Below are 11,578 nucleotides of genomic sequence, written 5' to 3' on the forward strand. Positions count from 1 at the left end.
GAAGGCTCAGTTGAAACGAGAAGTGGTCCTGAGTAGCAGAGACTGAAGAACAAGATCGTCATTGAGGTGCTGACGTTGGACTTAAGTATTTGCAACCCCATCGGGATCATCTTCCCAAGGTGTCATCGCGTCTTAATCCATGCCCCTCATGTTCCTTAACCACATGGCCGGCGTTGTTCAGATACATCCCCGGAGGATCTTGGCCCGAAGACTTTCCGGCCGAAGCAAGAAGCGGAGCCAATCGATCGGCAACGTGGCGGGCAAGGGCCGGGCAAAGTGGAGATTTGCCAGGGTCTTGAGCTCCGGGACAGTGGTTAACTTTGGGGCCTCGGTGAGAGAAGACGGCGAAGACGACGGAGATGGTACTCGGAGGCTACGACGGAAATTGATATCATGGCCGGCGCCGAGGAGACTTGGAGTTGGTGGATTTGTTGAATTGGGATATGGCGTACGTATGTCTCAAGCTCGTGTTGGCTGACGGTGGGGCAATCATGATTGCATGTGATAAAGGCATTTGAGAGATTCGGTGCGTTCTTTGTATACCAGATGGTTCATTTCTAGTCTCAAATGAATACATCATATAAAGCGATCCATGTAGAGCTAAACCACCAGACAAAAAACACAATCACCGTTGAATGTGCATGAATCTACAACAAAATAGCTCGGGGAAGCTCTTCAAGTGGCAGACGCACCAGCCAGGCACCAACCAATCAAACACCAACCTCCCCACATCCCGAAATTGTTAGTCCCGCTCAAGCTCCCCAAGCTTCTCGCCCCAACGGCTACGTACCTTGTCCTTTCTTGGGAATCACACCTCCAAAGGGGACGGACCCTTTCTCATCACCGCCTCCCCTTTTCATCTTCTTTCTACCAAGTCTCACCCCACGTGAAACCTGCTGCACAGTATCTCCTATCAGCTCTCTACAGTTCTTTAGATCGTCATGGCCTCCACTGACCCCACCAACGATGAACTTCACCTTGAAGGTGACCCCGCGCCTGAGTTGCTGGAGGGTCGTATCTGGGTCGATGGCTGCTTTGACTTTTTCCACCACGGTAGGTCTATCTACAGTCTCTTTATGGACCTCAACTGACTTCAATAGGCCATGCTGGTGCCATCGTCCAGGCTCGTCAGCTTGGCACCGAGCTTTACGCTGGCGTCCACTCGGATGAGGCCATCCTCGCCAACAAAGGTCCCACTGTCATGACCCTCGAAGAACGGTGATTTTACATGCTCTATCGGTCTGTCGAGCGGCAGACTCGTCACTCAACGTCTACTAACTCACTATAGTCTTGCTGCCACAGACGCCTGCCGATGGGTAACGCGTTCAGTCGGTCATGCACCTTACGTCACCTCACTCCCCTACATCACTCACTACGGCTGCAAGTATGTCGTTCACGGCGACGACATCACCTCCGATAGCGATGGAAACGACTGCTACCGCTTCGTCAAGGAGGCGGGTCGGTTCAAGGTTGTTAAGCGCTCTCCTGGCATCTCCACCACCGACCTCGTCGGTCGCATGCTTCTGTGCACCAGGACGCATTTCATCAAGTCCCTTGAGAAGAAGCTCGCCGGTCAAGAGGGCCACGGCACCGAAGAGGAGCGTATCGCTGAAGGAAAAGCTATGCTGGAGCGCATGCGGCTCTACGCCACTGACGAGTCTGGCAAGGCCCCCGGCGTCGATGTCTGGCAATGGAAGGCCTCCAGGGAAGCCAAGGCCGAAGACGGTGAGGAAGAAAAGGGTGTCTTCAGCCAATTAATCGAAGGACCTGGTCCCAAGCCCGGCCAGCGCGTCGTCTACGTCGATGGCGGATACGACCTCTTCTCCAGTGGCCACATCGAGTTTCTCCGAAAGGTACTTCTCCAGGAGGAGGAGCTTGCGCGAGAGGAGGGTTGGTACTCTGAGCAGGCTGTCAATGAGCGCAAGGGCAAGGGCGAGGATTATCCTCCTGCCTACGTCGTTGTTGGTGTTCATGATGACGAGGTCATTAACCAGTGGAAGGGGGTCAACTATCCCATCATGAACATTTTCGAGCGCGGTCTCTGTGTTCTCCAGTGCAAGGTCAGTTGAAGTTCTCACCGCGTATAATCACATCTCCTAACAACTCCCAGTACATCAACGCTGTCGTCTTTGGCGCCCCGTTTACCCCCACCGAGAGCTACCTCTGCTCATTACCGCGCGGCCTCCCAGACGCCGTCTACCACGGTCCCACGTCCTTCATCCCTCTCACCTACGACCCCTACACGGCACCCAAAGCCATGGGCATCTACCGCGAAATCGGAGACCACACTTTCGCACACGTCAACGCCGGCGAGATTGTCCAGCGCATCATGAAGAGCCGCGACATGTACGAAGCGCGACAGAGAGCCAAGGGCATGAAGGCCGAAGTCGAGGCAGCGGCACGCGAGCGTGAGATTCTTGAGGAGGAGCAACGTCAGAAGGAGGCCGAGAGGGCGTGATGGTGTGTAGTGGCGGGAAACGTGGCGGTCTGGCGGTCTGCGCATGGCTTGTCTCGAGATGGGAAGACAAGGATGATGGAATAAAATCGGTCTTCAACAGGCCCCCGGTAAAGACTAAGAGACGGGAAAGTAATCAGTTAACCATGATACCTAGAAATACACGTTAGTAAATACAAACACCTTTTTGCATAGGTAATTTAGCCGGCGACACCTTCATCATGACAACTCACGATAAGAACATGGATCATGTCTGCCATGCAACCCAACCCCTCCTCAGAAGAAAGCCGAGTACGTACTCGTCAGTAGCACGGCTCTAGTCGGCAGCCCCGATCGTCGATAAGCCCGCTGCAGGTTCATGTAATGTGACCCGGACTTGTGTCCATTGTTTTTTTCCCCTTGCTGCGGCGGCTCTCACCAATGACCTCATCATAAACCGGCTGCGCGGGGGGTTGCAATGGCAATTGGCGGTTAGACGCGGTGGGCGCCTCCAATTCCGCCCCCCGTGATATCAACGACAAAGAATGTTTTTTTAATGCCGAGAGGGTGGATGACACACACTAAAGAACAATATGCAAAATAAACACAATCAGATCCATTCTATGATTAGGGAAGGTCAGACAGACCCCCATATCAGAAATGATAAGCTGGGATTAAGAAGCAGGTGACCGTCTCGCGAGTAAACACGCAATCCAGGTCATTTTCACCTCATGCTTGTAGTTTGTTATCAGTTTGCTGTGGAGTTTTTGCAAGCGCCCTGTCGGTGGGGCTTCCATCAAAGGGTAGAATTGACAATTGCCTTTTTTCTTGCTTTTTGTTTCCGCACTCTTTACCAAGAGCCGAACCGACCTCGGCCATAGAATCCCTGTAGAAATCGAGATGGTGGCATTGTAACCATTGCTGGGTAAGGTGAGACAGAAAAGAACCATCTTCAATGGGAAAGAATTTTCCATGCCATGGCTTCATCTTCCGTGGCACGTAGATCCCCCCTTTGAGTAGAAACTTCTGTCAAACTCCAAGCCAATGACTCTCAGAAAAAGTCTAGAAACACAATCATTCGCCCCTCAAAATGAACAATCTAGCCTCATCCCAACAAGGCGGCTCTCTCACCACACCCTCTCAACCCGGGGACCCACGTTAACCCGGAGGGGTACCTATCGCCTGCATACCGGGTTGCGCGGCTGCCCATGTACCACCTCATCATGGCCACTCCCGTGTTATCAAGAAGAAAAAAACACTACGCCGGAGCCGAGAGCGGTGCGGGCAGAGGCGGGCTATCCGGGCTGGCGGGGACGGACTTTTTTTTTTGCAACAGGTCACCTGGCCCCCTTCTCGGCGCTCCCTCTAACGTTAGTCAAGGGTTTTTGGTGGAGAGGGAGAACAATAGAGTCACAGTCATGAGTCCAGGGGAGCAAACGCCCCTTCTATAAAGTTTGCCTCTGCAGACTTTAGTTCTTTTCTTCTTTCTTGCTTCTTCAGACTCATCTGTTGCATTGGTTGTTAATAGTGCGTGTTGCTTGACGTGCTTGTTGTAGCTCCCACCTCCTCTTTGTTGCTGTAAATTTGAGTCACATCAAACTGAGTCACATCGACACCATCTCTTCTCTCACCCCAACAACACCTCGACTCGACCCAATTGACCCGTCAACACCATGGCTCCCTCTGCTGTCGAAACCCAGGACGTCAACCTGACGGCTGCCGCCATTCACAAGAAGGAGGCCGCTCAGCCTGCCATCGTCAACGGCCAATCCAACCAGGCTCCCCTCGACGCCTCCAAGCTCACCTACACCTACACCCAGAACCCTCGTGCCGTCCCCGATGAGGCCACTGCCCACTCCGGCGACGAGACCATCGCCACCGACCACATGGTTCTCGCTTCCTGGCACCAATCCACCGGCTGGGCTGCTCCCGAGCTCAAGCCCTACGGTCCTTTGAGCCTCATGCCCACCGCCTCGGTCTTGCACTACGCTACCGAGTGCTTCGAGGGTCTCAAGACCTACCGTGGTTACGATGGCAAGCTCCGCATCTTCCGTCCTGACCGCAACGCTGCTCGTCTCCGAATGTCTGCCGGCCGAATCTCCCTCCCCATCTTCGAGCCCTCCGAGATCGAGAAGCTCATGATCGCCCTTCTTTCCGTCGATGGTCCCAAGTGGCTCCCCAAGGACCAGCCTGGAAACTTCCTGTACATCCGACCTACCGTCATTGGCACCGCTCCTCAGCTCGGTGTTGCTGCTCCCAAGGCCGCCCTCCTCTACATCATTGTCACCTTCATGCCCCGCCTGGATGCTCCCGCCGGTGGAATGCGACTTCACACCTCTCCCGACGACATGGTCCGCGCCTGGGTTGGTGGCTTCGGTTACGCCAAGGTCGGCGCCAACTACGGTCCTTCCCTGCTGGCCACTGCCGATGCCAGAACTCGCGGCTACCACCAGATTCTCTGGCTGTACGGTGCTCAGGGCGAGTGTACCGAGGCCGGTGCCAGCAACTTCTTTGTCATCTGGAAGCGCAAGGACGGCAAGAAGGAAATCATCACTGCTCCTCTCGACGACAAGCTGATCCTCGACGGTGTTACTCGACGAAGCTGCCTCGAGCTGGCCCGCGAGCGATTGGGCGACGAGTTCGAGATTACCGAGCGAAAGTACAACATCGCCGAGGTTCTCGAGGCCGACGCCGAAGGCCGCATCATTGAGGCTTTCGCTGCTGGTACTGCCGTAAGTTGAACCCAAATTGAATGATTCGCTAGTCAATTGCTAACTTCCCTTTCAGTACTTTATCTGCCCCGTCTCCCAGATCCACCACCGTGGTAAGGACATCAACATCCCCATGGGTGTTGAGGGTGCGCCTGGAATGGTCACCAGCAAGATCAAGGGCTGGCTGGGTGACATCATGTACGGCCGTACCCAGCACCCCTGGGGTGTTGTCATCCCCGAGAAGCAATAAGCATGCTTCAACAAAACGAGTTCTCGCGTAGAACAGGGAATTCTTGCATTGGATTGTTCATGGGACGGCGTTTAGCGGATATTATTGATACAAAAGGGACCAAGGGTGGTCCTGTGCATGTTGCATGACACGAAGAGGCGGAGGCGGCATAGCTGCAGACCGTAATGAGAATTAAAATAAAATAAAATAGACACAGCTGACTGTCTGAGCGATGGCAATACATACGTGAGCCTGTGACATCTTCCAAGTTCTCCACGCAGATCAAAAGACAACTCGGGTTACATGACAACCATGCTACTCGTCAACAAAGAAGTTCTGCATCATTCTCAACGTCTCGGCCTGTATATCAGCTTTAAACTCCTAGTCAAGTCAGCGAGCGCAATACCTTGAGAATGGTGCAACAATACCTTTTCAATCTCACCCAACAATCGACATTTGGTCTTGACAATGTCTTCCGCCTCCGCCTTGAATACATATGCCATCTTGGCAGTCTCTTTATCGAGTTCGGTAAGCCCTGGACTTTGGTCTTCAAGCTCTTTCTCAAGGGCACTCCAAGCTTCTGTTTCACTTCGACAGCAAGCATGCTATTCGTCGCTGAGTCGGTGGATCTCCTCTTTCGCCGCGACGATCTCGTTCTTCAGGTTGGCCAAGTGGATAGCAATTGTCGCTCGAGGATGGTTATCAGAGTGGCAGAGAGTCGCGGACAGGGGATAAACAATGTTGGAGTAGACATCATTGCACTCTGCCAAAGTCGCGCCGGTTTCATTGGAAAACCGGGTGATTCTGGACTGGACTTCAGAATGCGCTTGCACGAGATGCTCAATCGCAGATGAGTGAAGGTTCATGCCCATCCGAGCAAACGCCTCTGCTTAATATCAGCCTGTGCATTCTTCCAGATCCGGAGTGACGACTTGCCTCGAAGCTGGATTGCTGGGTCTTTGGTGTCAGACGTCTGTGCAGTCTTGTTGTCGGTCTTTGGGGCAAGCAAATGACTCCCTAGACATGCTTGGACTTGCTGGTAGACGTCCTGGTACGGTGCTGGCTTGGTGGAGGAGCTCGTCGCCGGGGTGTGATCATCGCGAAGACGTGCGCGCAGGCTAGAGGGACAAGCGTTCTCATCGCCCCAAAGACTGGAGGTCGAATTAAGAAGACGAGAGGACGAGTCCATGGTCACCCTTCCGAGATGGCGAGAGAGGACGGGCGACGACGACAGGTAAGTCGGTAGGAATTTTGCGAAGAGGAAATGTCGATGAAAAGTTTGGGGTTCGTCTTGCGTGGTTGATGCAGGTGCTGTTGCAACTTTGTTAGGAAGGAGCGGCTCTGACACTGACCACGCATGCCACCCGAGATCTCGAGCACCCATTGAACCGTGACCCGATGGACAAATACTCCACGGTCGATCTCTGTTGCTAGAAACCCAGTTTCATTCATTCATTCAATTCGGTAAGTAAAGGCTGAGTCCAATGTGATCATGTATTAAATCCTTCAGCATGCTTCCAGGCCTTTTCCACCGAGCATACCCAATATGTCCATTTTGATGTCTCTCAAACGCCAGAACCAACCTCCAGTGACTATCGGACATGAATCTCGTACAAATCTTCATTTAACCCTTTTCGTTTTCCTTTTATCCTTATGCCTTGATCTTTTCCGCAATCGCTTCAACAACATTCTCCCAAGGGATCATGGCTCCGTTCCCAGTATCTCCACATGCCAGGTTCTTCGACACTGGGCGCAACACCTCGAACCATCCATTCTCGCCGCCCCAGTCCTTCTCGAGCACGCGGATCTGCGTCGCCGTGATGGGATGGTTCCACATACACGTATTCATAGCCGGAGCAACTAGAATCTTCTTCTTCTTGCCGTCGACGGCTCCTGTGGTGTCCCAGGCACGGATCACACTCGTCAGAAGGTTGTCGCACATGCCGTTGACGACCTTGGCTAGGGTGTTTGCGCTGAGTGGCGCAATCACAAGAACGTCTGCCCACCGTCGCAGCTCAATATGCAAGATTGGGGCGTTGCGCTTCCATGGCTGAGCCCATTCAGAGGCATCAGTGTAGAGGGCGTCGACGTTGGGCAGGTGAGCGAGCTCGTCCACTGTGGGCTGCTCAACTGTCAAGCCAGAGAGAAACTGCGTCGCAGATTGTGTGAGGATGATACGGATGGAGATATTCGTCTGAGGTTTGAGGCCCTTGATGATTTGGACGAGCTTTATCGTCGCGACAGACCCAGAGGCAGCGAGAAGGATATGGCGCTTGCCATCATTCCGGGCCTTTTCGAGGGTTTCGGTTGAGTTTCGCATGAGGTGCTCGTGGTGGGCGTCGTGGCCCTTTTGGATGATGTGAAGCATCGTGGGGAAAATCCGAGATTTCTTTCCCGAAGTCGATGAGATTTCTTGGCGGGTGATTATTCAGCTAAGGTGGTGATGTGATTATGAAGCTATCCGGATAGATGTGAGATGTGACGGGTTAAAGCCGCAGTGTGGTGGAGTGCATTCAACAAGGGCTTGCGTCGGCTCTTTCGATGTAATTCGGTTGTTTTGTATAGAAAGAATGATATGATTGAGGAATTCAATTCCAAAGCTTGGCCATGAACGAATTTCTGGCTTGTTGAGAGGTTGCCATCCTTTATCTAACCCCGCCATCACCCCGCGTCATCCGACGAACTCTACAGCATCACGGGGGCAGCGCCGATTCTCGCACTTGGCCCTCCGGGAGCGCCTTCCCGATGGCCTGACAACGTGACTGGTTTCAGCTCAAGATTCCCGGTTCTTGAAAAAAGTATGAATAACATGAGCCGATTCAGCTTTGTTTGGTGTATCTCGTGCCTCGACCGGCTACTCTGCCGGATTGCAGCTGATACCGGGGCCGGGTGGAGTAACCAGATCGCCACAGCACCAGCCACAGTCGAGCACCTCATCAGCCACAAGTGTCACCAATTGCATGCCCTCTGATTGGCGAATCGCCACCGTTCTCCGGGGACGGCACCGAAACATCCTCTTTGCATGACCTAATCCAGTTCCTCCGCCATCCGGCCTCTAATCAACTTTTGCGCTGCCAATCCTCCTCCTCTCACCACTTTCCCTTCACAGCTGCCAACATGTTCTCGCGAACGGTCGCCTCGGTATGTTACCTCCGGCTTCGCCCCGCTTTCGCTCCGGTTCACTAACCTTTTACTCAAGTCCCTCCTCCGGCAAGCCGCCCGGCCCGCCGCCGTCCGCTCCTCGGCCTCCCTCTTCCGCGCTCCCATCTCCCCTCTTACTCCCTTCCAGGCGCGCCTACTCTCGGACCAGACCCGGGCAGCCATCGATAAGGCGGTCGCATCGGCGCCGGTGGTGCTGTTCATGAAGGGAACACCCGAGATGCCCCAGTGCGGCTTCTCCCGCGCCGCGATCCAGATCCTCGGCCTCCAGGGCGTCAACCCCGAAAAGTTTGCCGCTTTCAACGTCCTCGAGGACCCCGAGCTCCGAGAGGGAATCAAGGAGTACTCGGACTGGCCCACGATCCCTCAGCTCTACGTCGAGAAGGACTTTGTGGGAGGCTGCGACATTCTTGTTTCCATGCACCAGAACGGCGATCTGGCCAAGCTCTTTGAGGAGAAGAAGGTTATCCTTGAGGGAGAGCTCGGCGAGGGCGACAAGAAGGAGTAGACGAAAGATGGCATCCGAGCTGGACCGGGTCCAAATGTACAAATACCTACGAGTGTAATGGATAAGATACATGGGCATGAGATACCTCTGTACAGCGATGAATAAAGTACAGCAAAAAGAATATAATTTTTCTGGTTTATCTCTGCATCAATCGGGGATTTGGGTGTTGGTATTCGATGTTCCTGAGCTCAATGGCTGACAAATCCCGGGCTGGGATCGATTGATCTTCAACAGGAATCTCGCCCAAAACAAATGTCGAGTCATCGGGTTATGATAAAGTTGAAACCCGAGATCACAGGTCCGAACCATCACTACGGCACCACCACGAAGGCCCGAAATATTTGGCGTACTATTTCTCATTTATATTTGGGGAATTGACCTTCTCTAAACCTTTGCGAATGGGCATCTCTTCACATGTGAGGCTTGTCGATGAATCCATTCCTTACATTTCTCTCGGCTCGCTCAAGGGTAGGTGTCGTCATCATTCACCACCGTTAGATCTCAGACAGCTTCTTCTGTGGTGAGGAATTTACTAATTGCTAAATAGAAATCTATCAAATATGTGTACCGTGTCCAATGAGGCAACCCTTCCTATCGTATGTGCCTCCCTAGCAGAGCCCGTACTCGTTCGCTGGGTTCTTGGTAACGGCCTACCGGCTCTAATGAAACCTCTAGAACGACGTCTTTATCTGGGGCGGCATAGCACATTCTTAACGTCTCGATCTTTTGCTCAAATCTCGCCAAGACGATCCTAAATCCCATTTCATCATCTCTTTGCACATCTTCGATAATCACGCCACCCGGGAACTCCAATAGCATAATCACCTTGTAGAACGGCTCCTGCCAGGGCAGGTCTTCAAACAAGGTCTTCAGCGTATACTGGAAAAAGTCCCTCCTGGGATACCATATCTGGTTCAGCCACGGGAAGGTCTGAACGCTGATAATGATGTGGACGCCGTGGATAACTGCAGGTGTCGTAGGTGCCAGGATGGGACTGGTCTTGGGCTCTGGCGTGGGCGACGCTCGTTCTTCAACTGGCTGAGCAGGTGGCTCGGAGGGACCTCGCATTAGTGCTTGGCGACTCTGTGGCACTTCTCGCGATTGTCCTGATGATGGCCAAAGGGCTCTGTTGTCATGATCTGCTCCCGCTTGGCCCTCTGATGCTCTGCCAATGTTCATCGGCTGCAGGGGTCCATCGGCTGCTCTATTGTGAGTTGTGTTTTCCATCTCTACGTTTGACTGAGTCAGCGGATCAGTCATGGTAGCATTCTCAGCGTCTCTAGGCCTCTCGGTGAGCTCATCAGTGGGCGCTTGTTCCCTGCGGTGAGATGGACCTGCAGAGGTCCTGTCATGACCGCGGTCGGAATACGCATCAAACAGCCAACTGCCCCGGTGATCTCGCCGTCGCTTGACTCTACGCCGAGGGTTGTTTGTTGGTCTTCTTTGACTCGGGGAATCTACCTGCGTGATGGTTAGCAAACCGCTTTGAGAGAGGGTGGTGTGCATTAGCATATGGAGGTACATTAAGATCATCTGGGCTCTTTGTTGGACGTGGCATTGGCTCTTCAGCTAGCACGTCTCTAATTGGAAGCCGCCCGTCCATCGAATCTGCATTAAGGATTTGTCCATGAACTTGCGAGGCCCTTCGCGAGCGCGAAAGGCGTTTTTGCTTGGCTCTCTGGTTGTCATTGATCTTGAAGAACAACCGTACCATTTCTTCAAATGTTCTGAGTTGCGATGTCAGCAATGATACATGACTGTAACAGCAGGATGCGACTTACTCGTTTCTATGTTCCGGATATCTCAACGAATCTTCATACTCATTCTCATTCTCATCAGGCCAAAAAAGCGGACCATTTCCACTCGTACAGAGAAACTCATGTGTCATTTCGACGAGTCCCTGCCGGTGAAAACGATTGCTCCAGTTTAGCAGTTGGTACCCAGAGATACCAGCGCTCGATGTGAAGCGCGAGGGATATGCTTTGACAGTTTCAGCAAACCTTGAATCATCCTTCTGGCCTCGGATACTATGTCCAAGTCCTTTGGCTATGTTAGTCATTGTGCAAATAGGCTTTCCATTGTCGGCGACCATCATCTGATAGTCTGCCAGCGGGCAAGTACAGGTAACCGAGGTCATATTGATGGAATGGTGCTCTTGATTGAGAATGGTACATAGCTAACTCCAAGCCACTCGGCAACTGTGGCAATTATATGTCTTTTGCGACATCTAGGCAATTGAATACTCCTGCTTCAGCTCTTGAGCAGATGCGCCCAACATGTGGAGGTGCTGTTGGTAGGTGTGCCAAATCTGCCTTGCAGACTGTTTCAATGCCACCCGACTCCGCTGTTTCAATGCCTCCCATTGGGTCGCAGACTCAGCTGTTAGGCAGCTCCCTCAAATACAAGGTAAGCGGATTGCTGTGAGCCAAGAGAGGAGGTCCCTCCTACTGCGGCGAACATTTCGCTACGATCACCGTGGCTCCAGGGATTCAGCGCCACAGGCGTGCATGAGAGCCGAATTTTTGATTCATATGTCT

At 52.9% G+C, this 11,578-nt stretch overlaps 6 protein-coding genes across 6 annotated transcripts; 3 read left to right on the plus strand and 3 right to left on the minus strand.

Moving 5' to 3' along the window:
- Nucleotides 1-941: 941 nt before the first annotated feature.
- NECHADRAFT_95867 (uncharacterized protein) lies at nt 942-2,458 on the plus strand (the record flags this gene model as incomplete). Its single annotated transcript, XM_003048384.1, has 4 exons — nt 942-1,053; nt 1,101-1,218; nt 1,289-1,961; nt 2,111-2,458. 4 exons carry the CDS (start codon nt 942-944, stop codon nt 2,456-2,458), a joined length of 1,251 nt encoding a protein of 416 aa, XP_003048430.1.
- Nucleotides 2,459-4,012: 1,554 nt separating this feature from the next.
- Nucleotides 4,013-5,589, plus strand: NECHADRAFT_71462 (uncharacterized protein). Its single transcript, XM_003048385.1, has 2 exons — nt 4,013-5,166; nt 5,222-5,589. Exons 1-2 carry the CDS (start codon nt 4,108-4,110, stop codon nt 5,393-5,395), a joined length of 1,233 nt encoding a protein of 410 aa, XP_003048431.1. The 5' UTR covers nt 4,013-4,107; the 3' UTR covers nt 5,396-5,589.
- A 647-nt stretch (nt 5,590-6,236) lies between these two features.
- NECHADRAFT_84238 (uncharacterized protein) lies at nt 6,237-6,928 on the minus strand (the record flags this gene model as incomplete). Its single annotated transcript, XM_003048568.1, has 3 exons — nt 6,237-6,685; nt 6,727-6,804; nt 6,916-6,928. The coding sequence occupies 3 exons, from the start codon at nt 6,926-6,928 to the stop codon at nt 6,237-6,239; spliced, it is 540 nt and encodes a 179-aa protein (XP_003048614.1).
- A 97-nt stretch (nt 6,929-7,025) lies between these two features.
- NECHADRAFT_47384 (uncharacterized protein) lies at nt 7,026-7,694 on the minus strand (the record flags this gene model as incomplete). Its single annotated transcript, XM_003048569.1, has 1 exon — nt 7,026-7,694. One exon carries the CDS (start codon nt 7,692-7,694, stop codon nt 7,026-7,028), a length of 669 nt encoding a protein of 222 aa, XP_003048615.1.
- A 797-nt stretch (nt 7,695-8,491) lies between these two features.
- NECHADRAFT_84240 (uncharacterized protein) lies at nt 8,492-9,041 on the plus strand (the record flags this gene model as incomplete). The annotated part of the gene is made up of 2 exons (XM_003048386.1): nt 8,492-8,515; nt 8,574-9,041. 2 exons carry the CDS (start codon nt 8,492-8,494, stop codon nt 9,039-9,041), a joined length of 492 nt encoding a protein of 163 aa, XP_003048432.1.
- A 591-nt stretch (nt 9,042-9,632) lies between these two features.
- NECHADRAFT_84241 (uncharacterized protein) lies at nt 9,633-11,178 on the minus strand (the record flags this gene model as incomplete). The annotated part of the gene is made up of 3 exons (XM_003048570.1): nt 9,633-10,502; nt 10,564-10,768; nt 10,823-11,178. The coding sequence occupies 3 exons, from the start codon at nt 11,176-11,178 to the stop codon at nt 9,633-9,635; spliced, it is 1,431 nt and encodes a 476-aa protein (XP_003048616.1).
- Between the last annotated feature and the right edge of the window lie 400 nt (nt 11,179-11,578).

The sequence above is a fragment of the Fusarium vanettenii genome, assembly GCF_000151355.1.
Source record: "Fusarium vanettenii 77-13-4 chromosome 8 genomic scaffold NECHAsca_11_chr8_3_0, whole genome shotgun sequence".
Taxonomy (NCBI): Eukaryota; Fungi; Ascomycota; class Sordariomycetes; order Hypocreales; family Nectriaceae; genus Fusarium; species Fusarium vanettenii.

Excerpts from the sequence above, each read along its gene's own strand:
- NECHADRAFT_71462 (XM_003048385.1), top strand. The coding sequence starts at position 4,108 with ATGGCTCCCTCTGCTGTCGAAACCCAGGACGTCAACCTGACGGCTGCC. Across the intron at positions 5,167-5,221 it reads CTTTCGCTGCTGGTACTGCC|TACTTTATCTGCCCCGTCTC; the intron begins GTAAGTTGAACC and ends CTTCCCTTTCAG.